Below are 27010 nucleotides of genomic sequence, written 5' to 3' on the forward strand. Positions count from 1 at the left end.
ACACATTTTCACTTAGATGATTGCAGCTTAGATGATTTGAGTAGACCACTTTAGAAATGAGGGATACTCATAAGGAAAATATAAAGTATATCATAAGTAATAATATACAGTCTCCCTTATTTTAGCATGTACATTTTATTTGCCATAGGAAGCATATGGAAAGCTACTAGATATAGAAAAACATCAAAATCAGTTGCGAGCCAAAGGACTGTTTTTGGAAAAAACTAAAACCAAGTAAGTTCTTTTCTTGAATTAAAATATGTGTAAAATTAGAACTAAAAGCATGCAACTTGTCATTGACATTTTTTTCTACTTTTTTATTTTTTAAAAGATATTTTGATTACATAAATGTTACAGAGAATATATAGGGGATTCTCATATGCCCCATTCCCCATATCTCCCACAATTTCCCACATTAGCAACATCTTTCATCAGTGTGGTACATTCATTGCAATTGATAAGCACATGGCGGAGCATTGCCACTAAGCATGGTTTCTAGTTTACATTGTAGTTTACACTCTCTCCCATTCAACTCTGCAGGTTATGGCCAGATATATAATGGCCTGTATCTGTCATTGTAATGTGTCATTGACATTTTTTAGGCACACCAGAAGCCTTGAATTTGTTTGATATTTCAGCACTAATTGTTAAAGTTAGGGTTCAAAATAATTGGTGATTTTTGTTTAGGAAGAAGCAAATACTGAAGTTATTATTTTTGCATTACTTCATTCCAGATTAATGTATTAAATAATATTTAATTCCTATATTTGAATAAGATTTTCTCAGCATTTGTGTGTGTGTGTGTGTGTGTGTGTGTGTGTGTGTGTACAGAGCTGCACATTTTGCTTAGCATTTGCATGCTTTGATTTTTTTTAAATTTTAAGGTGTGGGCTTCCAGTTGGCAAAGCATACTAGATTTCATTTATCCACCTGAACAACCAGTTTTAAATTTTGGCCTTATAATTTACATGTTTCTTTTCGTACAAAAGACACAAGTCTTTGAGCACACTGTGTTTAAATTGTAAATACCACTGCTTAGCCCTTCTTTTGGAGTGTTGTCACTACTTTTGTTCATTGACAAGTTAACATTGTATCTATAACATCTCCTTAAAGTAAATTATGAAAAAAGGCACAATTTTAATTTTTAAGAAATCTGGTGACTTTTAATATCAAATGAGCTCTACGATGGTGTATTTAACTCTTTGGACAAAACACTTGCCTGAGTGGTTACCTTTTCTAAAGTAGATTAAGGAAATGGAATGATATTTCTCAAAAATAGTTTACTTGAATGAAATGGTACTGCTCATAGATAGGATATAAAAATGTGTTCCTGAGTCGTGGGGTCTTTTGTGATAACAGTTTAATTGCATGGTTAATTAAAAAGAGAATATATGTGATATTTTAACAGAGACCTGATTGGCAGCAGATGGCTGATTAAGGAGGAACTAGAAGAAATGTTAGTGGAAAAACTGTCAGATCAAGATGTGAGTAATTAATCTTTTTAATTTAAGGGGACCTGTGCCATAAGAATACAGACAATTGCTGTATTTAGGATCCTAATAGTAATGTTCCTCAGGGCAGGTGTTCCTTAGACAGTGCCCCCCCTTTTTAACACATTTATCAGTGCTTTCCACCATGGGAGGACCGTATCTGTGGTCAGGAGAGTGACATGTCTGTGTTCTCCAGATACTCCTTTTATATGTGCCCTTGTATGTTCTGCCAGTTGTTTTAGGGGAATGTGACAGTTATCTTTTTTCGTCGCCTTCAGTAAAGCATTTAGTTAATTTTATAAGCTAACTGTAAGTGTAAGGTGCTTCTATGGGTTAAGTAGAAAAGAGATGAAACACATGGGTTGCCATTGTGCAGTTTGCTGCTCCCAACCTCCCTTGGGTGCAATATCTGCTAGGTCAGTCTTTTTCCTCTTTGGATCTGCAAAACCACCTGTATCTGAATCACTTGGAATGATGGTTGCAACATGCAATTTCCTAAACCTCACCAAGACCTAACTCAGAATCTCTGTCACCCAGGAATCCACATTTTCTCAGGTTCCCAGCTGAATCTTATGCCGTATAAATAAGATTTCCATCTTTACTGGATTCTTACTTTGTAAATGTTCTCATATGTCCCAACATTATCAAAGGAAGTTTGATGTTTTAAATATTTGATGTTCTAAATTTAGATTACTTCCTGAAAGATTTGAGTATAGATACAGTTTCATAAATTATTCCAAAAACAGTTGCTTCTTCCATGTCAGTGGCTAGCATTGTTTGCACCTTGCCATAAAGTAGACTTTTAAATCATGTACTTAAATTGCTCTTTTTCTTATTTAACATATTGGATAAATTAATGATTGAGAAAAATTGCTATTTGCTTAGCCAAAGGTGTTAAGGCATTTGGTTAATGGTAGATCCAGAGTTAATTTCTAATACTCTAATTGCTTAGTCAGTGTAGCTGTACTTGGAGCTAACTGAAAAATATCTCTCTGCTTCAATGAAAGTGTCATTTTATTGTTTCCTGTTTTGTGGTTGCTTTGATTTTTATAATACAGGTTGTTGGTTTTGTTTTTTTATTTTTTGTTTTTAACTTTGGAAAGATCCCAAGGACTCCAATACAGGTATATAATTATTAAAACAATACAAACAAAATATATATTTATAAATATATGATTATCTTCTATACTTGGGGGGTATTGGATATCAGAAAAAATCAAGACTTGTGGCTGGTATCAACATTGAAGAACAAGGCTAGCCAGTGACTCTGAGTCATGAGCAAGGCTAGGTGAAACCTGTAGTTAACCCTTTGTTAGGCTCAAGGGGTAGTTATAGAGTAGGAGATGGAATTGAGAGAATAGCTGAGAACGCAGGAGATAAAGTCCTGTAACTCACAGGAAGAATGAAGCTATTGCAGGCCAGGTACCATCAGTGGCTAGTTCACCCTTCCGTAGAAAATTGCCTTTATTATTATAATATCACAGGGAATTGTATATGAAGCAAATCTTTTAATCCTAATCTCATTTATCTGATTTTTATGTATTTCACATTATTGATGTCAACTTTTCACTACAAAGGCAATGGTGACAAGAATGTGATTTTTAGGGTTGGCAAAAACATAAATAAGTTTATAAAAAACTGCATTTTACAGTCCATCTTAACGAGAGATCTCAAGTATTCGTTGTTTCCTTCTGCATAAACACTTTAAAATTATTATTCTGGCTTCTAATTTTAAGGGGTTAATACCAAGTTGTTTACTTTCTAATCACATGTTCAAGAACTATTAAAAAAAATGCACAGAGTAGCAAGGATAATTTATTTCAAGAGGTTGCCCTTTAAGTCAAGTGTCTCTTGAATTTTTAAATAGCTTGATTGTTCGGTTTTAAAGGAAATCATAAACATTAAAGTAACACAGCTTGAACAGCCAAAGACGTATTTGCCAAATGTATTATGAAATATAATTTAAGGGGTACATTTTCTCAAAATCAAACTATTTCCATTTCACTGTACATAACTTAATGGAAATTATTTCTAAAGCTCCTCTTGATACAGTTCTAATAAAAGTGGAAATTATACTTTAGGATCATCTAAATATTTTTCAAAAATGAACTTACATCTCAATTTCATATAATCATAATATGAAGAAATTGACATTTCTCTGAATGATAAATTTCTTTGTTTCTTGAAAGAAAAGATTTAGTACTAAAGGTACACAGGAAAGTGATGCATTTGCATGCTGTTTTAAAAGCAGCATGAAGATGCAGAAGTGTCATCCTGTCAGAATTCATCAAGAAAAGCAACATTGGAAAGATCAAGTATATAAAAATAGAAAAAATTTAGCAAATGCAATTACACTTGCATCTTCTAATGAATTTTTATTGTCTGCAGTATATACACTTCATTCAGCTGCTAGAAAGGTTATTGACATTGCAATGTGGTGTTGCTGAAGAATTTGTGCAGAGGTTTCGCAGAAGTGTAACTATTCAATCAAAAAAACACCTGATTGAACCTTTGCAGTATGACGAGCAAGGAATGGCCTTCAGCACATGTGAAGGTAATGACATTCCGTGGAGAGAAAATAACTTTAGTAAAGATTGAGAAATTACAATTATTTTTATTTGCTATTGCTCTGATATTCGTTTGAATTTTTTTTTTTTTTTTTTTTTTGCTTATTTATTTTTTGCTATAGCTACCTTGGATTTCCTAATTCTTAAGATTCTATTCAAGGTTTTAAAAATTGAACCTTATGATGTCCCAGGAAAAAATGTGAATACATACCTATACAATTATATTAACACATTTTATTAAATCTTTCTTTTCATATTTTTCAACTGATAGAATAATAAAATAATAATGTTTTTTTCTGTGAAATGAATCTGTGACTCTGCATGTCAGCTGCAAAAACTGTAATGTGAAAACTTTTCAGGTCATCAACTTATATTCTCATTGTACATATACAAAGACATTTGACATGGTATAACTTTTAAGGATTGACCTATTAAAAGATATATTTGTGACTTTTAGGAAATGTAACATCATTTCTTTGTCATTTTCAACTAATGGTTTCACAGAAATGTGACCTTTTCTGAGGAGTCCTTTCATTTCTACAAGTATGTTATCATACTCCTTATATTTATTACAAGATTTCTTATAAACTACAGAAGAAGAATGCTATGTAAATTTGTAATTTATTGTTTTATTTTTGTTCAACTTGTAATAGTTACAGAACTTTCCTATATACTTAATTGTATGGTTCTTTTTGGGGGGGATAAAAAATAACCTGTCTCAAAGGATTGGTCCTTAAAATTTTTACTAATAAGGATTTTATATTTTTAAAGGTAAAAGAAAGAGTGCAAAAGCAGAAGCAGTAGTTTATGAACGTGGAAGTGGAAAAATAAAAGTTAATGGAATTGATTATTTGCTTTACTTCCCAGTGATACAGGACAGGTTAGTTATTGTTTTAGATTTTGCTTTTTGTTTTTAAAGAAAATATACTTTATAATAATACGTCATGACCAATTAAGAAGGTTTGTAATTTTCCAAATAATGATTTCTCTTTACCAGCATAGTTTAGCAAACCAGCTAGGGGGCAGGTGTTCTATTTCTTTTGTAGTTTTCCAGATTTTTAAGAAAGAATTCTAGAATTCTCTATTAATTGAATCTTCCTCCTCTTTTCATCAGTTCCTATTGGAACTTGAGTATTCTTGGATATATCTTATGTTCTGAAATAAAGACCATGCCAAAATGTAAGCAAAGTAGATTTCCACCTTCTGTTTCCCTAGTTCGGTGGGGAAACAACCACCACCAGAGCCAACCTTGGCACTTACCATTTATTTCAACCACCAGGTAAGGAAAAGTTCAAGTTGATTTCTTGGGGTTTTTGTTTTTTGTTTTGTTTGTTTGTTTGTTTTGGTTTTTCTTTTCCTTCCCCTCCCCTTCCCCTACCCTCCTGTTTTTGCTATCCGTGTCCATTCACTGTGTAATCTTCTGTATCTCTTTCTCTTTTTTGTCTTCTCTTGTCTTTCTCCTCTGGGACTCACCAGGATTCGATCCTGGGGATCTCTGATGTGGAGAGAGGTTCCCTGTCGATTGCACCATCTCATTTCCTTGTCTTTACTGTGCTTCACCTTGACTCTCCCCCTTGTCTCTTTTGTTGCATCATCTTGCTGTGTGACTCACTTGGCGTGGGCACCGGCTTGCCACATGGGCACTTATGCAGGCACTCGGCTTGCCACGTGGGCACTTGAGTGGGCACTTGTCTTGCCACAGCGGCACCCATGCAGGCACTCAGCTCACCATGCAAGCACTCGGCTCACCATGTGGGCACTGGTTTGCCATACAGGCATGCTTTCTCTTTTTCACCAGGGGGCCCTAGGGATCAAACCAGGGGCCTCCCATATGGTAGACGGAGACCCTATCACTTGAGCCATATCTGCTTCCCCTCTTGGGATTTTTGTTTGTTGATTTTACTGATCATAAATATTAGAAAAGCTCTGCTCTATCACTTTGGATTTTTTCCTTTTTAGAGGAAATTGATTTTATATATATATATAATATATATATATAAGCAAGCAAAGAAACCTGCCATTCATGGATTAAAATAATAAATCATCAGCCTTTGCTTAGTGCTAAATATGGCAGTCTTATTTTTTAAACTTTGTATCCCATGAGGAAATAGACATTAATCATAAATAGATATAACAATTCTCCAAATCCTCTAAATATACCCATTTCAGATTTATTTGTGAATTGTTACTATAATGAAGAGCTCTTTCTGAGATAGTTAATATTTTTTTTCAGTAGTTACTGTCATTACTCACAAGTAACAGAAGTTCTCTGAATGTACGATTAGTTCCTTCTTTCCTAATCCCTTTCCTATTCCCTGAAAGTGTTGTAATATTTAAGGTAAACGGGCTAAAGCTCTTCTGATCTCAGTGCTTATGTAAGGAAAAGAGGGCCCTTGTAATGAAGCATAAACTTCTGAACAGAGTAATTACTTCTGACAATGTGTACTTATTTTCTATGTGTGTGTCAAGAAGTATCCCACTAACTCCATTTAATATGAGCTGAACTACTATCATCCTTACAGGAAGGGGATTGAGGACGTTCTTATTTCCTTTATGGAAAACAAGAGAAGGACTTTCCAGAGTTTTATGTTGTTCCTTGCTGCCTGTACCACAGGATATTGTAGCTTCAGCATTGAGAACTATATAGAGGAATGGTAGTTGACCAGTTGCCTGTCTGTGAATTTTCAGATATTACTTGTAATGATTTAATAGTAAGTCTCGATTATGGCTAGATCTTACAATTAAATTATATTCTTAAGTCTCTTTCTTTTATTTGAATTCACCAAACATTTACTAAATATCATCTATGTGTCTATCTTATTCTGGGCCTTATGAAGATATCAGAGCTATTTAAGACATGTCCTCTCAGGTTGAGAAGTCTAAGGTTGTTCTTGTTGGGAATGGGCACCCAAAATCTTTTAAGTAGCTGTCGGGGTTTTGGGGTAGCCATGCTAGCTATAGTCTGGCTTTTCCTCTTGCAGACATAGCTCAGGAGCTTACAAATTCAGCAGTGAAGTTACCGTTGATCAGGTGCACTTGCTTCTAGTGCTGTTTCTTAGCTCTGTGAGCTTAGGCAAGTTGCTTAAAGGTGACTTCTCTAATTGGTAGTTGGGAGCTGAAGTAGATCTCTTAAGTTATTTGGCTCAGAGTCAGTTGAACATCTTATTTATCTTAAGAGTCCTTTCTTAGGCTGTTTTTACTAAGAACAAACAGATCATTGGGAATTCTTACTATGTTCTCTTCCCAAAGTCATTAGAAATTTTTTATTCATTCATTGCCTAATATAACAAACATTGTTTGCTATATGTCTGTACTGTGGGGTACAAGGTTTTAATAACCTTTCTGATTTGGAAAGGCCTTTGCTCTGTCAGTCAACCAATAAATCCGCTCTTAATTGATCATCTGTACAAAAGAGTAGATTCCTTGCACAGCACTAACCGTGTAATGGGGGAGACAAGATAAGCATTTTTAGCAATTAGAGAAGAATAAAAGAGAATATGTAATTATATATTAAATTGCATGCTATAGGAGTAGAATTCAGGGAAGATATAAATGAGGAAGCTTTTTTTTTTTCAAAATTACTTTGAGTCACATAACAAAGAACAAAATTAATTTGGTTCTTTTAACTCAGGATTTCATGTTAGATTCCTGAGAGGAGAGAAAATGATTTATGAAATATTTTCTTGCCTTGTAATAATTTCTTGTGTGTACTAGTTTGCAGTCCAGGTTAATTAAAATTGATCGCTGTGTCATGACTCTTTTCAATTGTTAATCTTTGGAAATGTTTTCATCCATTTATAAGTTTAGTATTATGCAAGAAGTTTCCACCATCTTTCCAACCATAAAGACTCTTCCTCGTGGTTCTTTCTTCCCTTGGCTCCATTACTTTATCTTTAGTAACTAAATTACAAAAATCTGGAGGTCTTTTTTCCTGAATTTTAGCCTCAGTTTCTTTATGTAAGCACTTCTTAGAGAATCTTAATTTTTTAGGAATTAAGAAAGATTAGTATTTAAGCACCCAAACTAACATCTGTCCAGAAAATTATCTTAGAACTTAACTCGTGGCTAATCCACTTAGCTGTGTGCTGAACACTGCACAGACCTCCTTTGATTATCTGTGCAGGGGACAATCCTGTAGAATCCATCTGGGCTCTACTTCCTTGCTGGAAAAATGAAACAGTACAATTAGATATTACGTCTCTAAATTTACTTCAGTTATTATGATAACAGGACTTCACTACTTACAATAGTATCTTTTTTTTTTTTAACCTTGCTATTTTTTATTTGGTTACTTTGAAGCATTTGTTTCAAAGAGCAATACAAGACTGGTTATTGTTGCTTAGGAGTTGTTTCATCCCTGTATTGTATTGTTACAAATTCCAATTTGCTATGCCCTTTGAAGGTCTTCTTCTGTCCAATCTGCATGTGATTATTTTCCTAGAACAGTACAAAGAGCAACGCTTGAATGCCCTGTCCTTATCCATCTTCCAGCTTAACTGTGTTATAATAAGCTTTAGTCGGGGTCTAGAAAGCTACAGCATCAGAGAAAGCAAACAATGCAATAAAAATTGACTTCTAAATAAAAATTCAGCAGAGATATTAAGGCACAATAGCAGAATCAAAGTACATGACAGAGGTAGCTGTGAGCTTTGTACCTGGCACATAAATGGCATTCCAGAATTATTTGTTCAGCTGAGCTAGAGAAGGCCCAGGGCCATGTGTCCTCTCTGTTCCCTTCGCTAACCTTGTGGTGCTTGCCTGGGACCGTGTGGATTCTTCCCCTCCACTGATGAAGTAAGCCTGACTTGGGTTGCTGTGGGATATGTCGCTTGGTCTCAGGAAGGTAACAGGACCCTGCAACTTAGAGATGCGTAAGAGCAATTTGTGTTTCCGTGGGGAAAAAGTTGGATATAGTCTTAGTCACTTTAAAAACTAACCATATTGAAATGAGCATTATAAACTATGCACATACATTATAGTATACTTTATTCATTGAATCCAGGTGGCATTTGCTAACTGCTTCCGAAGACCCATTGTTACATCTGATCATTGGATCCAGAAAGATTAGATTCCACTTACTAATGAAACTCCCCAAATTTCAGACCTCCTTACAGGGTTATTTTCTGTTAATATTCAGAATTCTATAGTTTATAAAGTCAGGCAGACTTATGGTGAGCTTAACTGTATTTACTTATGATGTGCTTTAGAGAACAGTTGATGTTCCCGTTTCACTTCCTGGACCGCTTCGGAAAACATGACGTGGATTGCTCAGTCTCTGGGGGCGGGAGATCAGCACAGGCCGGAGCTATCCGCCTGGCGACTGCAAAGGCCTTGTGCAGTTTTGTCACCGAGGCGGAAGTCGAGTGGATGAGACAAGGTATGAGTTTGAGAGGGAAAGGCCTGATTGTCACGATTCAGTCTACCAGTGTTTGTCTGATTCTTGCAGTAGTTACCTGAACTTAGTGAGAAAATATTCAGTAAAATATTTCATATTTCAGTTTTGCTGGCTTCTCTTTTCAGAGAAGAATAACACTTATTTTCACTTTTGATTTCTATGGTGTGAACTTGAATTAGAAGAAAGAAAGGGGAGTAGAGAGGGCCCTGCCAAAATTTTAGTTCAGCCCAATGATTTGGGAAAGTTGGTATTGCCTTTTGTTCAGCTTAAGCAGTGCTTAGCTAAAATTGTGTTTAACAGATAAATTGTGTTGTTGTTTTTTAACAAAGAAATTTGTAATAATTATTTTACTTAATATTAAAACCTTTTAAGGCATTTCTTTCCAAAATTATTGGAAATTTTCATTTTTTCCACTGTGATGTTGACTTTGAATTTTCTTTCCTTTTACTCCACTTTGTCACTTTGACCTTATCATCTGGTTGTGAATACAGGACTCCCTGTACAGTGTGAAAAAGAATGCAATCTGTTATACTCGAGTACTGACTTAAAATTTATAAATAAATCAGGTCCTAGCTGAAGATTATTTTTGCACTATTTATGAAGGGGAAAAGAGCTGGAAGCCTGGACAAGTCACTTAGCACCACTAGTCTGCATTTCCTCTTCGGTTAAATAAGAGGGATGGACTAGATGACCTCCGTGGTCCCTCCCAGCTCCAACCTCTGGGACTCTTAATACTGTGGTGTAAATAAGTGCTGCCTATTGTTTAACCTATGTAAGCCTTTTTAAAAATCCATTTGCATATAAACATTTTGCCATTATATGTGAATCAGATCTAGTCATTAAAATAAATTGTTAAGACTTAACAGTTCTGCTAGTTTGAGTTACTGTGCATATCTGAAAGTAGTAAAGCATTATTACTTAAAATTTAACCAGGATTTAGACAGGTCTTGCCTACATTTTGTCCACAATACTATTGTTCTGTTCCATGTCCTTTAGGTACAAGTGCAATAAGCCTATGGGTTATATAGACATTTGAAGTTTTCCTTTGCTACATGTCCATCTAAAGATCTATAATATATAATGAGAGGAAATGCTAGTGTTAGAAGAATAAAAAAGGTAATGAAAAACTATGGTCTATTTATATACTTAGAACAGCAATTTAAGAGTTTTTTCATCACTGATATTCCTTCACATCTGTGGTCTTTACTGACATACTGTGACCCCAGCCAGTGCAAGGGTTCTTTCATTTGGGTCTTACTCTAAGAGTAAGTCATTTATTGCTTAGAAATCCTCATTGTTCCTGATGGAGCTAAGCTTCCAGTTTAAACGGACTTTATTCTTCTGAAATGAACTGCTTATGCTGCGAATACAACTCTAAAGTTTATTTTGTAGATTCTAAAACAAAATATCAAGGAATATCATACAAATTAGAAAAATAAAACTGTCTTTTCTCAAATTTGCCTGTCATTATTTTATGTGTGTATATGTATATTCATGTATACTATTAATAGGTGACATCTATAAACTTCCTTGTACTTTGCCACACAATGTTATATTTTCTTTATCTTTTGTCTCCATTAAAATCCTTGCCCCTGTAATAGGCATGTAGGATATGTTCCATTGCAATGAAGTGCCTGCCTAAAGAAGAACAGCTTTATCTTAAGTTGACCAAATTTAAAAACCAAAAAGGAGTAATAGATTTCATAGGATCAGAAAAGCAAACTCTTAAATAATGTCCCTGGGGTTAATCTCAGAAATTGGGAAGATATCAAAGAGTGAAAGTAAACTGCTCTCATAGAATCACTACTAGGCTGATGAATTATATACGTCTGGTTGCTTTCCTCTAGCTTTTTTTTTCTGCCAAGAGTACCTATAAATTCATGCTAGGCAACATGCATTTTCCATCATTTATTAAGTGTTTCTCTTGTTATGCTACAGCTGGACTACTTACTACAGATCCCCGTGTCAGAGAACGGAAGAAGCCAGGCCAAGAGGGAGCCCGCAGGAAGTTTACCTGGAAGAAGCGCTGAGTATTTTTTCACAGGAAAGGAGAGGAAAAGGTGTCTATATGTGCCTGGCACATGGCAGCCACATAATATTTGCTGCCAATGCAAGGGCAACACTATGAGAAATGCATTGTGAAAAAGTGCTGCTTTGTAAAAGTAGATTCTGAAACAAAATATCAAGGATTATCATACAAATTAGAACAATAAAACTGCCTCAATTTTGTTTGATGAATTCAAATAATATTTTATATGTATGTGTATGTATACTCGTGTACACTATTAATATGTGGCATCTGTAAACTTCCTCATGCTTTTTCTCTGTGGTGTTTGGCAAAAGTACTGGGTCTGAAGGAAATGCTGGGTTTGTAAACTTCACAGATTGCCCTCGTCTTCTGAGTCTTGATTTCCTTATGTCAGATTGGGGTAGTTATGTCTGTGCTACCAACCTCTTCTGCCTTTTTGTGAAGATCACATAAGATAAAGTGCAAAAGCACTTAATAATCTGCCTTATTCCACCTATAACTTAGTGAGTTGTAGAATATATTAATATGAGACAGACCAAGAAGAGCTTAAAAGCAGGTTTAAGCACTTCCTTGTTCCTTCATTCAGACTGGAGGCAAAGGCTCTTTTGTAAACACGGTGTTACTGCAGGAGCAGGAAGCATTTACCTTCCAGCCCTTGGTTCTTGACCTAATCAAACATCCCAGCCACCTTTGTTGGACATAGCTATTGGAAAGTATTTTCTGAACACCTTCTGTGTGTGCATCATTGGGAAAGACTATAAGAGCTCCTTTTTAAAAGACATTAGATGAGATTATTGCCTCAAGACAACAGTAAGAGTTAATGCTCCTGTAGCCCCTACCATTTGCCATATACTGTTCTAAACACTTTATGAATAAGTGTAAGAACTCATACAATCCTCACAAGACCCTTATGAGTAGATAATGAGAATCTGGTAGCAGATGTGGCTCAAGCAGTTGAGCTCCCACCTACCACATGGGAGGTCCTGGGTTTGGTTTCTGTTGCCCCTTAAATAAGACAAGGAAGACAGCGAGCTGACACAGCAGGCTGGTGTGGCAAGCGGAAGCAGCGAGACACGAGGAAAACATAATGAGTTCAATATAGGGAGCAGAGGTGGCTCAAACGATTAGTTGCGCCTTCCCACGTGGGATTTCCCAGGTTTGGTTCCCAGTGCCTCCTAAAAGGAAGATGAGCACACAACAAACAGACACAGCAAATGCAGACAACAAGGGGGTGGGGAGAAAGAAAGAAATATTAAAAAAAAAAAAAAGAATCTGTGCCCAGTGCCCTGGTTTGAATGATAAATTTATGGTCACTCTAGTTTTAAGAGGTCTATGAAACCTTGAAATACTTTCCCAAGTTTTAGGTATGTGTGCATTTTTTCCTAGAGATAGATTAGATAGGTCCATTGTTCTCATAAGCAGCTCAAAGGGGTCCATCCCCATGATATTGGATATTGGGAACCACTAGCATTAGGAGTTTTTTTTTTTTTCCTTAAGGAAAATGAATCTGGCTTTCATGTGTAGCACTGAATGCAGTGGGGGAAGGTGGCGAAGATTCAAGGTAGGAAGGAGGCTACCGTTATAAAGGACCTGCCCCAGGTGGGAATGGAAGTTTGAGGCACACACCAGGGCGTCACAGGTATTGGTCATTATCTTAAGCTGGGCGGTGGGATCACAGGTGTTCACTTTATTATGCTTTCTAAATGTAATGCCTATATGATGAGTTATAATAAAAGTAAATAAAAGACCACCCTGAGCCAATATGTGAGAGGTTCAGAACACAGGCCTCTGGGGTTCATGTGTGACCTCGGACGAGTTGACCCCCTTAAACTCAGATGGCTCATTTGCAAAGTGGGGAGAATAATAGGACCTTTCTAAGGATTGGGAGGGTTAAGTAAAATGCAAATAAGCCAACCAGCCTGTAGGGAGTGCTCTGTAAATGTTGGTTCTAAGTCTCAGTTAAAAGCACAGGGAGCAAGAGTTTAGAAGAGGGAAGGAATAGTAATGGTATAAACAAGATTTCATTGAAAATGAATAACAATCATATAGTACATTTTTTTCTTTTCAGCAATAAGTTCATTGACTTGACTGCATGATGCTATAAATGTGGGAGTGATTGGATATTGTAGACCAGGTGTGTCCATTGTCTTAGTATTCCTATTAAAATACCTAGGCTAGGCTGGATTTATGAAACTCCATAGATGTTGAATGTGTTCAACCTCTGTGAGGAACTTAAACAGATTTTTAAGAAGATTCAGTATATTTTATAAATACTGAAGTCAGGTGCCTTTAATTGGAAGGCTGTAGCCTTCACCAAAATCAAGAGACAAGAACATGTTTAAAAAGAAAAAAAAAGATCCATAGATAGACATTAGTGTCTTTTGTTACTTGATTTTCATTCATTAAACATTTATTTACTAAAGTTAAAAACATTAACCAGAGAAGTTTTTTCTAGGAAAAGTTTTTAAAGGAGGGGAGTAGTAAATTCATACTACATTTCATTACTTTGCTTTTATTCTGCTATTTAATCTTAATAAAAGTTAGGATCATTTTTGGATCATCTCTGAAAACTGTCCAGGAGAACAGCAGATTTATTTCTTTTCCATTTTCCCAGGTCTTGATTGCACTTCTAGAAAAGATTGAAACCTCTCCAGGGAAGCCGGCCTCACAGTGTGAGGCCTTTCTCTCCATGTCAAGAATGAAAGATTCATAACTGAGTTCTCCATAATTGTATCTAATCTCACTGTAAACCCTCATTACTTTTGTGAAGTAAACTGTTCCCTCAAAATGTCTCCCATTACTAAGTTGAACTTCTCTTTTGTAAGTTCAGAATGTTGCTTCTTTGAAAGGAGAGGAGGAAATGATGGAGGAGGTATTTAATTGATAAAGGAAATTGAGTATTATGTTTTAGCCAATAGTTAGATCTCTCGGTTTCAGGTTGTAGAACTCGAACTGTCTTGAAGCTAAAAGGGGGGATTTATTGGGACGCTATCGGGGTGTCTGATGGACTTGAGAGAAGAGCTGCATAGCCGCCCTGCATGGTGGGAGTGCCTTAAGCTCCAAGGATGCAGATGCCCGCAGAACCCCGTCTGGGCGTCTCTGCTTCATTCTCTTTGCAGGGCTGTGCCTTCTTCAAGGCAAGAAACACTCCCTGTCCTTTCCCGAACCTAACGCCTCACCATTCTGTACTGCTTTTCTCCGCGTTTGTTAAAAATGCCAGGAAATGACAGATGGCATATGAGCTGGGTCTGGGAAACTAGAATCATGTTGGAGTCATGGTGGCACCCATGGAAGCATGTGGTTGAAGTGGGAGAAGGAACAATTCCTAGAAGACAGAGTTCTATTCCCAGAAGGTGGTGAGTTGCCCAGACAGAACTGTGCATCCGGGGCTATCCCTAGACCGTCTTAACCTGGAGGGCGTCATCGCAGGCCTGTGGGGTGCCAGTCAAAGCGCTCCCGCAGCCTCGCCGGGGCAGTGGACACATCATCCACTCGTCTCCTTAGCATTTGAAAATACGACCTCTCCCCACTTTACAGTCTTCTTTCCACCTTCTCCCTACAAGACCCTCCAAGCCAGCCATTCCAGTCTGCTGATCCCCAACCGTGCCACCCATTGTGCCCCCTCAACGGGGCATAGAGGAATGAGCCTCCTTGAGAGTGTGCAGCTCACCTAGCGGGTGGCAGTCTGGATTGTTCTTACAGTTGGGCAATACATACTTGTCGATAACTCCTTTGCGTCCAGTAAGAAGGTTACAAAAAAATAGTGAAATCAGAGGTTTGCTCCTCAGAGCTTAGAGTCTAATTAGAGAAACACAACAAACAGAGAAAACAATTAGAAGGTAATTAAGTACTCGGCTGTGAAGTGTTGCCTGGGAGCTCGGTAAAGCTGAGCACTGAGTCTCCCTGGTGGGGCGGGAGGGGTGTGACCTGGTGCAATTCTGGCCACCCCGTCTGCTGTTTGGCTTTCAGCGCTTTACCTTTGGGACCACAGCAGTTTTCTCAGATCCTGGAGTTCTGCGACACTAGAGGCCACATTTGTGATGCCTGGTGTCAACCTGGCACATAATGGGTCAGGAAGCAGCTTCTCCGCATCTTCTGCCAGCCTCAGGCTTCTCGCCCAGCTAATAGAGACAGCTCCCGGCTTCAGCTACCAGAAAACTTAACCTGAGACGGGTCCTTGGATTGACAGCTGTTCCCAATTTGTCTGAAAACGTCAAAATCGCTTCAAGGCGAGGACCGCATTTAGACCGGCAGAGGCCGTTCCTGTGCATGGCGCTGCAGCCTGTCCATCTGCCCTTCCTCCAGTTCTACCCAGGCCTCTTCTGCCTGGGAAATAACCAACTCAAAAGCAATCCCAATATGGTATTTGAGTACTAAGTGATTTCTTCATCTCTCGGCTTGGTGTCCTTGGTGTCCTTGATCACGTCTCCCTTTGCCTTGACTTGCCCCACACAACACGTCAAGGGGGTCGATCAGCTGTGACCTAACGCACAGGTTGTGGAAGCTTTCTGTGGAGGCATCTTTGCAAACAAATACAGTCCAAACCAGAGGCCATCCTGCACAATGTCAGCACTTTTTTCTTTTAGAATGGGATGCATTGATAGACTAAGTAAAATTGCCAGTAATCCACGTTGAGGGTAATGGAATCAAGTGAAACCAAAGGACTCTCACCCTAGAAAACTAAATATACAAGCAATGTCATACAGCCATGCTGAGGGTGTCTCAGAATCCCTAAAGCCCTGCGGTGTCTGGGGGTCTATGCACTGAATTAAGAACCCTAGCCTTACTCTGGGGGAAACATTCACAATTCCTATAGTCAAATTTTATCACAATTTATTCCCTTTCTGATTTTCTTGCCTGTACCTATAAATTTTTGTTTTTCGTTTGTTTTTTAGGAGGTACAGGGCATTGAACCCAGGACCTTGTACATGTGAAGCATGTGCTCAACCACTGAGCGACACCTGCTCCCTGTCTCTACCTTTAAAATTAGTGGATTAATTTTATCGTCAAACATAATTCCCTAAATATAAGCCCAGACCATCTAAGTGAATGGTACGTGATAGGTGTTCCTGACTGCCTGGCTCATTTCCATCTGGGGTCCTGTCCAAAAGTACTCACAGCCCTCCACTTCCTGCCCACCCCCAAACACAAACCCCTACCTGCCCACTTCCTGCATTTGCAATCTGAATGAAACAATGAGCAGTACCTTGCGGAAAGGAGCAGCTTCCCAGTAACATCTTGCCCAGGTGTCTGCATGGTGCTTCCCTGAGACATAATCTTGGGAAGAGGATATGAAGGGAGAATTTGATGACCTCTAGTAAGCCTAAAACTCCAAAGCCAATCTTAAAATTGGAAATCTAGCTCCCCACAGTGTAAACCACTCATGGATAACACGAGAATGGGAATGGGATATGACACTGTGCAGGGAGCATGACGTGAGCGTCGAGGGTAACAAGATGAGTCGCAAGTAAATTGATGGGTAAAGTTTTCATTCCCAGCGTCGAGTACATAGCTGTTACCCAGCTCATTCTGATACTAAAGTCTTTAACAATACCATTAAATGATTTGATTAACTTCTGAAATCACTAAGCAAAGTAACAGTAACTTGCTTGTGCTCAGTGAATCTGTTTATAACCTTTAAATGGATAAATAAAATTTTAAACGAGTAAAATGTATATTATATTTGATACTTTCAAGTGAACCAGCAGAATGAATCCAGAGCCTTAACGTTAAGGTGGCACAAGCCTCCAGGAAAAAAACCTTGATGGTTGTGAGCCTCCACAAAAGAATGCAGCTTCTCACACTTTGATTTTAGCCCACTGAGGCCCAGGTTAGAGTTCTAACCTACAGAACTATAAGATAATAAATTTGTGTTGTGTTAAGCTACCATGTTTGTGGTAATCTGCTGCAGCAGGCATGGAAAACAAGTACAGGTGTTTATAGAGTATATATTATTGTGACTTTTATGCCAGAGAAAATGGAGTCATGTTTAAGCAAACGTCTCCAAAAAAAATGAGACCAAGCTGACAAAAACTCAAGGTGCCTAGCAGTGGTATGTGAGAGGATTTTATTTTTTTTAATGCAACATTGCCATAAAAAGCTTTTTTTAGAAAGTACTCATCTATGGCAAACACTGTGGAGCTAGACAGAAGTGAGGGGTTTCTGGAAAAGATTCATGCATTGCATTCCCAAATGAAATGCAGTGAGACACTTTTCTTAGGTTATTTCTGTGACCAGTTGACCTGAATGAAGAGCTTATCTGGTTAGTTTTACATCTACAGATGGCTCTTGCATAAAGACTTAGTTTCAAAACTAAGATTCCAGAAAGCAGATGTGGCTCAAGCAATTGGGCTTCCATTTACCATGAGAGGACGTGGGAGTGACACAGCAAGATGATGATGCAATGGGAGAGTCAGAGCTCGAGGCTTGGGCATCACAGCGTGTGGATGGCTGTTTGTGGCTGCTTGGAGCTCTGTACTGGGTGGATTCCGAATCCAAGTTTGCCTTGCCAGGAAAGACGCCTGCTGGACTAGGGATGTTCACGCACGGCAGGGCAGGGGCTACCAGAGCATCTGCTCTCCTCCCCCTAGTGCAAGCTTCCCATTTGCAGGTGATAAAAATGAGACTGAGCTGCAAAGTGGAGGAATCTGAGTCCCAGCAGCCAGAGCTGTTCCTACCTGTCAGTGCACATTCCCCTAACAATGGTCTGTTTCATCCAGCACTTACTATGGGTCAGCACTCTGCCTGGTGCTGAGGGTGTCCCAGGGAGCAAAGCACAAAATCGCAGCCCTCCTGGAGCTAGTGCAGAAGGGGAAACAATAAGTCAAGTACCTGGTATTTCACATAGTGGAGTTGCTAGGAAGAAAAATACGGGAGGGAAAGAAGGAGCATGGGGGGTGTGGAGAGGTTACAATTGAAACTGGAGGTCAGGGAAGGCCCCACTGGCCGGGAAGGCAATGTTTATATTCAGGACAAGGGGTCAACTGAGGCAGAGGCCCTAGGCGGGACAAGAAGTGGGAAGAGGCAAATGTTGCTGGAGAGCGAGACAAAGGAGGACAGTGAGCAATGAGGCGAGAAAGATAAGGGGTAGGCCTGCAGGCCTTGAAGTTACTCCAGGGCATTAGCTTTTCTCTCCTCCCAGCAGAGGTTGGCATGCCTGTGAATAAGAGACCGAAGGAGTTCCAGAGGGAAGCAGGGAGACCAGGACGGAGGCTACTGCAGGAGGTCAGGGGCAGGTGATGGTTGCTGGACCAGATGCCAGCAGTAGAGGTAGAAGGGTCAGACTCTGGGTTGTAAATGTTGGATGCACCTGAAAGGCACGTCCAAATCAAATGGAAATCATTCTTGATTTATCTAAACCTTACATTATAGCATCTTGTTTATCATGATTGCCAATAAATGCCAGTTTGATTCATGTTAGGACTTCTATTGCGATCAATGGAACTATACTGCCTTGATTTTGAAAATTAACGAGAGGGTGAGAGATAAATAAGGAAGAATGGATGCTTCCACCAGGGACTCCCAAACTTAGGTGCCCCAGAGCCACCTGGAAGGCCCGAGAAGACCTGCTGGCCCCACCCCCAAGGTCATCCCGGAGGTCATTTGCATTTCTCAGTGGCATCCCAGGGGCTGCCGCTGGTCCAGGAACCACCCTCTGAAAACCACTGCTCAGTTTAGTAAAAGTTGTCGGGATAGGAAAAGAGTCGCTAAGGGTCTCAGGTGGAAGGGAGCTTAGCGGTCATTCAGTCCAACGGGTGCAAACCCAATGCTCCCCCAGGCAAGCGGCGTGCAAGTGGCCGCGGGGATGGCGGGGAGGAAACAGAAATCACCAGGGCTGAAAAGTCTGGAGGCCCGATTCAGGGACCCTCCCACCCCCACTCTTCCCTGATCAGGAAGTCGAGGACCAGGAGATGTGTTTCCCCTAATTGCTAAGAAAAGAGTTTTTATTCCAGCCTGCTCACGTGGCAACTGACCAGGTATTGAGGGTAATTCATTTGAACTAAAAAAGGCAAATGGATAACTATTTCTCTTATATAAAATAATATGCATGTATTATGTGCCTACATTTCACTTTTAAAATCTTTGTGTCCTAGAAAAAGTTCTGAAAGAATATTTCCTAAAGTATTGACAGTGGGTATCTCTGGACAGGGAGGTTAAAGAACATTTTTACTTTCTTCTTTCTTCTTTTATCTCTTGTTGAACTTCTTAAAGCTCAGTTATAACTTTTATAATGGAGAAGAGAATTCAATAATGTTCGATGTGGAAATAAGGGCATCCAGATTTCTAAGCTCTTAGTACCATTCTGTAACCACAAGATGGAGTAGTTTACAACTGAATAAGCGACTAAAAGCAGAAGAAGGGGAGAAGGGGATGGGATTCCTGCCCCGTGCCTGAATTTAATTGAGGTGGCTCATGCACATTTTAATGCCTCTTGAAAATATCAGTTGCATTAATTATATTTTTAATCCATCTGTAGCAGATAATCTCTAAATTCTGATTTATGATTTTTCTTATGCTAACATTTGAACCTATAATTATCTCACCTATTAAACTGATTCCTTTTAATGAAAAGGTAAAATGTTATAGAAGGCTGGGAACTAAAGTAGTGGAGTATACTTATCGGCAGCTTCTTTAATGAAGGAAAAGTTCTTGCAAATGGTGGTTCTGTATACCTTGTTTCCAACCCAAGCTACACCCCTCCGCAATCTAAAATGGCCTTCGTTTCACTTCCAGTTCAAAATGTATATTCGCGTCAATGTTTTGAGCCATTAATAAGCTGTCTAAATGTTAGTATGCAAAAAAGAGAGAGAACTGGAGGGAATTTAACTCAAAGTATAGGAAGACAAATTGAGTGTGACAAAATTGAGATTCAAACCCAAAGAGCCTTGGGGTTGTATTCCATCCTGGGACTTGAGTGAGAGAGCGAGGATGTCAAAGTAGAGGGTGCTGGTGTGCTCTGCCAGGGACTCAGCCCCGGTGGAAGAAGAGCAGAGAACACCTCTCTTCTCAGCTGCCTCCCACAGCCCATTCTGGCATAATGCTTAGGCTGAGAAAGTCGTTAAAAGCTTAGCCAATGTTTTCTCTACCCAAAGCATCCAGTGATGCTGTTGGCTGAGGGATGGTGACAACTGCAATGGTACGGAGAGGACACCCGTGCCTACAAACAACCTCAAGACGGGATGGGGGGGGCTTCTAAAGTACCACTACGTAAAATCACCACCTTGAACTCATCCTATTAGACCTCAGCCATTCGGAACATTCAGAGAAATAAATCCAGCTATTTTCTATTTTTAAACAGGGTAATTGGCCAATACGATATAAGGATACTGCTTGTTGTTCTACCAGGAAGGTAGCATTAGGACTCAAAAAGAGTTTACAAAATGGAGAGAGAGAGAGAGAAAAATTACCATAATCTTACCATTATCCCCAACCAACAGCTAATTTTTAGGAATTCTCTTGTAGTATATTTTCATACGAAAGCTTATTGCACAGAGTTGCAATTATACATACAATTTGTTTTTAGATTTTTAAATTAGAGAAGTTGTAAGTTTGCAGGGTGAAGAACCATGCATAAAATACAGAGTTCCCATCTACCATCCTATTTTTTATTCCCTCCCCCTTCAAGATGGCTTCCTCTTCTGCTCGTTCTCTGCTTGTCTTCTCTAGGAGGCACTGGGAAACGAACACTGGACCTCTCATGTGAGAAGCAAATGCCCAACTGCTTGAGCCACATCCGCTCCCTACCACTCTATTTTTTAACACCTTGCTTTAGTGTGGCACATTTGTTGTAATTGATGAAAGAACATTTTTGTAGTTGTACGATTAGCTATAGTCCAATATTTCCTTTAGGGTTCACTGCTTATGTTGTATAGTCTTATGGAATTTTTTTGTTTGTTTTGTTTTTGGTACTGAGAATTGAACCCAGGACCCAGGACTTTGTACATGGGAAGCAGGTGCTCAACCAGTTGAGCAACATCTACTTTCATCCTATGGATTTTTTTTAAAAAAATTATTCTAGGAACATAAGTACAACCTGAAATTTCCACTTTTAACCACATTCTAATATATATCCCCATTCTTTACCCCTGCAACCCCTAGTAAGTACATTCTAGTTTCTGACTCTATGAATTTGCTTGTTGTAATTACCTCATAGCAGTGAGATTATACAATATTTGCCCTTTTGTGTCTGGCTTATTTCACTCAACATGATGTGTTCAAGGTTCAACAAGCCTTATACTGTTGTTGATGTCTTCCTCTTCCTCATCATCATTCTGCACCACCAGGGAGCTCCTTCTAAAGAGAGAACCTGATCCAGCCAGTTTCCTGCGCTTAACCCTTCCTGGTCTCCTCATTGCCCTTGAGGACCTTGTCTCAGCTTACCCCATTAGCCTCAGCTCCTTCCTCTCCCTGAGCGGTAGCCAAACAGTATTATTTTATTCTCTTGGGCCATGAACTTTCACCAACCTCTGCTCAGACTCTTCCCTCCTGCCCGAGGGCCTTTCCCACCATGGCTGGGAACTAGGCCTCCCAGCCTGGTTCCCAGCCACCTCCTTCAGGAAGCTTTTCCTGGTTGCAGCCCCAGCCAGGGTGCAGCTGGGCTCACAGTAGCTCCTGGGCCCACACTGGGCTTTTTCACATGGGTGTATCTCCCTGCGCCTGCCTCCCTTACAAAACCCTGAGTTCTTCATCTCTGCTCCAGCATGGTCTGACACACTGAGTAGGAAATCAATACAGATTTGGCAAATAAGGAAATGAATAAAGACATCACTTCTCAGGGCAAGGGCTGTAGCCAAGAGCAGTTGTGTTCCCTGATTCCCCACGTTCTTTGGTTGTGGCATAAACCCAGTTATTTAAAATGTCTCTCAACACTAATGCTAATAAATTATCATCTAGTTCATCTACTTAAGGTTACTTCAACAACTATTTATAACATTTTACCGGGAAAGCATTTTCTGACAAGAGGGTGTGCCTTCAGGCAGACTGGTTTAGATAAAGGTATCTCAAGAGAAAACTGGCCAAAGGTCAGAATTGCAAGATAATTTGATTTTTTTCCTACCATATCATTTCTGGCATATATCTGAAACAGTTAAAGCCAGTATACCAAATTCAGCCGTGAGCAGGGAAATTGAAGAACTATTCACAAGTGAATGCTGTGTTATTTCTTATTTGGGCAGTCATTCAAATTATCTCAAGCCGGGTCAGTAGGTGATAAGTTGGAGAATGAGGGCTGAGAATGAAGGCTGGGAAGTTATCTTTCATTCTACCCCTGTTAACTGAAAAAAAGGGCTAACTTCTCTCTTCCCCAGATCTGCTCACTTGTAAAGGTAAGAGCATAATTTTCATACAAGAAATTGTAAAGCCAAAACGGATGAACTTCAGGGGAAAGTCGTTTGTAGCTGAGAGAGCTACTGAGATGTGGTGCCAGAACCACTGCAGTCTTATTCTCAACGCTCAGAAACCAGCACAGCTGATGAGTACTCCCACAAGGATGCTGTTTTTTAGAATAAGTGAGGTCATCCTGACTGTAAATCCAGTTTTCATTAAACAAACCAGGTTTTCTGTTGGGCTTTATTTAAAATTTGGAGATAGAGTTCCAGATTCCCTATAATTCCTACTTTGTGCAGTACTTTGTTCCAATCTTGAAGAGAGTGCTATCTAGCCAAACACTGGCTTTTTTTCTTCTTTTTTCAAACTCTATAATATAGTCTACAGTACACAGTGCAACTTGCCAGTATACCACCATCACTTAGAGCATTGAGGAGTTATGCTTTTCTTCTAGAGGAGGTGAGGATTGTCTCCAATTGCCTCAGACCAAAGTTATCCTTCTAGTCTTGCCAATGGTCTTTCACTGGGAAAAGTAAAAACATGGAATTGTGGAATATAAGAAATTATTCCATGGGAAGTGGACTTGGCCCAGTGGTTAGGGCGTCCGTCTACCGCATGGGAGGTCCGCGGTTCAAACCCCGGGCCTCCTTGACCCATGTGGAGCTGGCCCATGCGCAGTGCTGATGCGCGCAAGGAGTGCCGTTCCACTCAGGGGTGTCCCTGCATAGGGGAGCCCCATGCTCAAGGAGTGCACCCTGTAAGGAGAGTTGCCCAGCGCAAAAGAAAGCGCAGCCTGCCCAGGAATGGCGTCTCACACATGGAGAGCTGACACAGCAAGATGACACAACAAAAAGAAACACAGATTCCCGTGCCACTGACAACAACGGAAGTGGACAAAGAAGACGCAGCAAATAGACACAGAAAACAGACAACTGGGGTGAGGGGGGAAGGGGAGAGAAATAAATAAATAAATCTTTAAAAAAGAAAGAAACACAGATTCCCTGTCACGGACAACAACAGAAGCGGACAAAGAAGACGCCGCAGCAAATAGACACAGAGAACAGACAAACTGGGGCAGGTGGAGGGGAGAGAAATAAATAAATAAAATCTTTTAAAAAAAGAAATTATTCCAGTCGAACTCTCTCAGTGCCAGATGGAGAAACAGTCACTGACTTAGGTGAGAACACACGGCGACTTGGTGGTATAGCCAAAGAACCCAGGTTTCTGGCCTCCCAGCACTCCTCCTTAAATCCCCCTTCGGCATCCTCAGCTCTCACGAACACGCAGATCCTGGGCCAGGAGCAGCCAGATGCTGGTCTGCAGAGGCCACACGCGGGCCCTGGGCGCCCGGGGCTCAAGGCTGACGGGGAGCCTGCTCTCACCTGACGGACGAACGTGTTCACTCGTTCCCCTTTCATCTACTCCTCTCAACTGGGAGGCAGCGTCCCGGGAGAGCCCGGGCTCTGGGTCCCGCCTGCTTGGACTGAATCCCGACCCTGCCACCCACTGTGTGTGGGAGGCTCACGGGGCCTTTGCCTCCCTTCGCTTCACTTTCTGTGTCTGTGAAGCGGCATGAGCAACTATCTATTTCACAGGGTGTTACAGGTGTGGGCAAGCGTTAAGTTTAATTTTCACAAAGGGAAGCCAGAGCCGGCTCTGCCCTTCCAGGAAGGAGGGAAAGGGGTTCTAGCGGCTTTGGCACGCCAGAAATTTGAAAAGTGGCGCCAAAACGGGGGTGGGGGGAGGGGGAGATTGGCAATGGTGAGGCGTGAGGGTGGAGCCAAAGTGAGAACAGCCAATGGTGAGTGCTGGGGGCGGGGCCAACAATGTAAGCGGCAGGAGCCGCCCAGCCCGCAGCAGTGTGGAGAGCACAGGAGCAGCGTTGAGAGCCGGAAGCTCAGAATTCAGTTAGACCTCTTGGATAGGCTGTAACCCCTGAAGGACCCAATCAATGGGGCACGGGGGGAGTGGCCTGCACGTTGGGTTTAGGGTATAAACGTCAGTGTTTCTTGCCGTTTGACGTGCTGGCGGTTTTATCCAAGTTGTGTGCCCGTTCTTGCAAGATCATTAATAAAATTCTTTTCTCCACCACAATCGGGAGAGCTTTTGTTCTCTTACAGGCACAGCTTTCTTTCTAACGAGGAATAAATCAGGGAAGCAGTTGTGGCTCAACTGATAGAGCATCCGCCTACCATATGGAGGGTCCGGGGTTCGAAACCCAGGGCCTCCTGACCCGTGTGGAGCTGGCCCATGCGCAGTGCTGCCGCATGCAAGGAGTGCCCTGCCACGCAGGGGTGTCCCCCACATAGGGGTGCCTCATGCACAAGGAGTGCACCCCACAAGGAGAGCCACCCTGTGCAAAAAAAGCGCAGCCCGCCCAGGAGTGGCGCCACACATATAGAGAGCTGACGCAGCAAGATGGTGCTACAAAAAAGTGACAGTTTCCTGGTGCTGCATGACAAGAATGCAAGCAGAAGAACACACAGAGAGCAGAAAACAGGGGGCAAGGGGAGAGAAATAAAATAGATCTTAAAAAAAAAAAAGGAATAAATTAAGCCAAATATGCAAAACACTTAGAACAGTGCCTGGCAGTTGGTAAGTTGTATAGAAGCCTTTGGTGCAGCCCCAAATTACAGAAGAATTGCCTTCAGTTCTGGAAGAAACGGACGGGCTGACCTGTTTGGTGTCCTCTTCCCACAGTCTGGTGTGGCGGTGCAGTAATGTTGATGAAAGTGTCTATATGCTGGTCAGCGAGACCCAGATTTCCCACCAGTGGAAGACGTTTTGGGCTAACAGGAGGTTTTAGCTCATCTCAGTGCTCCTTCATCTTTGAGCTTGAAATTAGTCAAGATAAATAAAAGATTTCAAACAATATTTTGGTATTATGCAAATAAGGTAGCAATGTTTGTTTAAAAACATTGGCATAAATAAAATAAAAGGTTTGTGGTTTTTCTAATGGGAGAAGCAAGAAATAAAGCTGAGTGCTAATTTCTGACAATCCATCTAAATGATAAAAGCATTAGGATGCTGTCAGTGAGAAAGGGTGCTACTCTTGGCTGAGGTATGGAAGAGCATCTGCACTCAAACCAGCGAACCTTCTCTCTACTTCTATCTCTCTAAAGGCATTTCAGGTGTAAAAAGATCTTCTTGGAATATTAATAAATTAAATAGAATACTTCCTTCTGTACAAGAACTTTTCCTGATTATTTACTGATTTGCATCATCTATAATGCAGGAAAGGATTTCATAAAAGGCATTATTTAGCTACTGTTTTATTTTAAGTAGGGAGAAAAGTTATTTTTGCAGGCACTGATTAATGTAGCTACTTTTCTTTTCTAACTTAAAATATCTTTTACTCCAATTTTCCATCTTGCCCCCTCCCCCCATTTATCTTTTCTTACTTTCCCTAGCTTCATTCTCCCTTCTCTTTTAAGCGTGAGTGACATAGAACTTAATTTCATGCTATTCAGAGTGAGAGAATCAATCAGTCAGAACCTGATTGCCCATATCCCCCCCAAATTAGAGTAAAATATAAAAGTGTCAGATCTGCAATCTTGGCACACACCTTATACAAAGTTGATGCTCAAAAAACTTACCAGAATAAAGGAATGATGAAAAATTTCCCCAGAGTCTATAATGCTGCCCTTGAAGAGTTTAATCTTTTTTTCCCCAGTCTTTTTTATTTTGATATAATTTAAGTTCATAAGCAATTGTAAGAAAGATTTCACGTACCCTTCACCAATTTTTCACCTAGGATAATATCTTGCAAAACTGTAGTGCCATGTCACAACCAGGAATTTGACATCGATTCAATCCATTGACCTTATTTAGATTTCACCAGTTTTACACTCATTTGTGTGTGTGTGTGTGCGTACACATGAACACGTGTGCACCTGTTTAGTTCAATGCAATTTTATCACTTGTGTAGATTTGTGTAATCAGCCACAGTCCATATACAGGCGAGTTCCCCCACCACAGGAATCCCTCCTGCTACCCTTTTATAGCCAAACCTACCTCCTACTCCCCATCCCCATACCTAACCTTTTAACAATACTTAACCTGTTCTCCAGCTCTTAATTTTGTCATTTCAAGAATGTAATATAAAAGGAATCAAACACTATGTAACTTTTGAGATGGACTTCTTTCACTCAGCATAATTGCCTTCAGATCCATCCAAGCAGCTGTCTGTGTCTATCTTCTGTTC

At 40.1% G+C, this 27010-nt stretch overlaps 1 protein-coding gene across 5 annotated transcripts in view; it reads left to right on the forward strand.

Annotated features, from left to right (window-relative positions):
* Positions 1 to 17152, forward strand: part of MRPS9 (mitochondrial ribosomal protein S9) — a 66051-nt gene extending 48899 nt beyond the window's left edge. The window contains exons 6-12 of one of the 5 annotated variants that reach the window (XM_058278268.2): positions 149 to 234; positions 1409 to 1484; positions 3879 to 4044; positions 4829 to 4937; positions 11391 to 11512; positions 13550 to 13615; positions 14096 to 14273. In XM_058278268.2, the coding sequence (XP_058134251.1) occupies positions 149 to 234; positions 1409 to 1484; positions 3879 to 4044; positions 4829 to 4937; positions 11391 to 11512; positions 13550 to 13569 (579 nt within the window). In that variant the 3' untranslated portion in view covers positions 13570 to 13615; positions 14096 to 14273. Of the gene's footprint in view, positions 1 to 148; positions 235 to 1408; positions 1485 to 3878; positions 4045 to 4828; positions 4938 to 9264; positions 9435 to 11390; positions 11682 to 13549; positions 13616 to 14095 lie in introns of those variants that run through there. The other 4 variants (XM_058278263.2, XM_058278266.2, XM_058278262.2 and 1 more) reach the window with 4 other exon arrangements.
* The last annotated feature ends 9858 nt before the right edge of the window (positions 17153 to 27010 follow it).

This window comes from Dasypus novemcinctus, chromosome 17 (assembly GCF_030445035.2).
Source record: "Dasypus novemcinctus isolate mDasNov1 chromosome 17, mDasNov1.1.hap2, whole genome shotgun sequence".
Classification (NCBI taxonomy): Eukaryota; Metazoa; Chordata; class Mammalia; order Cingulata; family Dasypodidae; genus Dasypus; species Dasypus novemcinctus.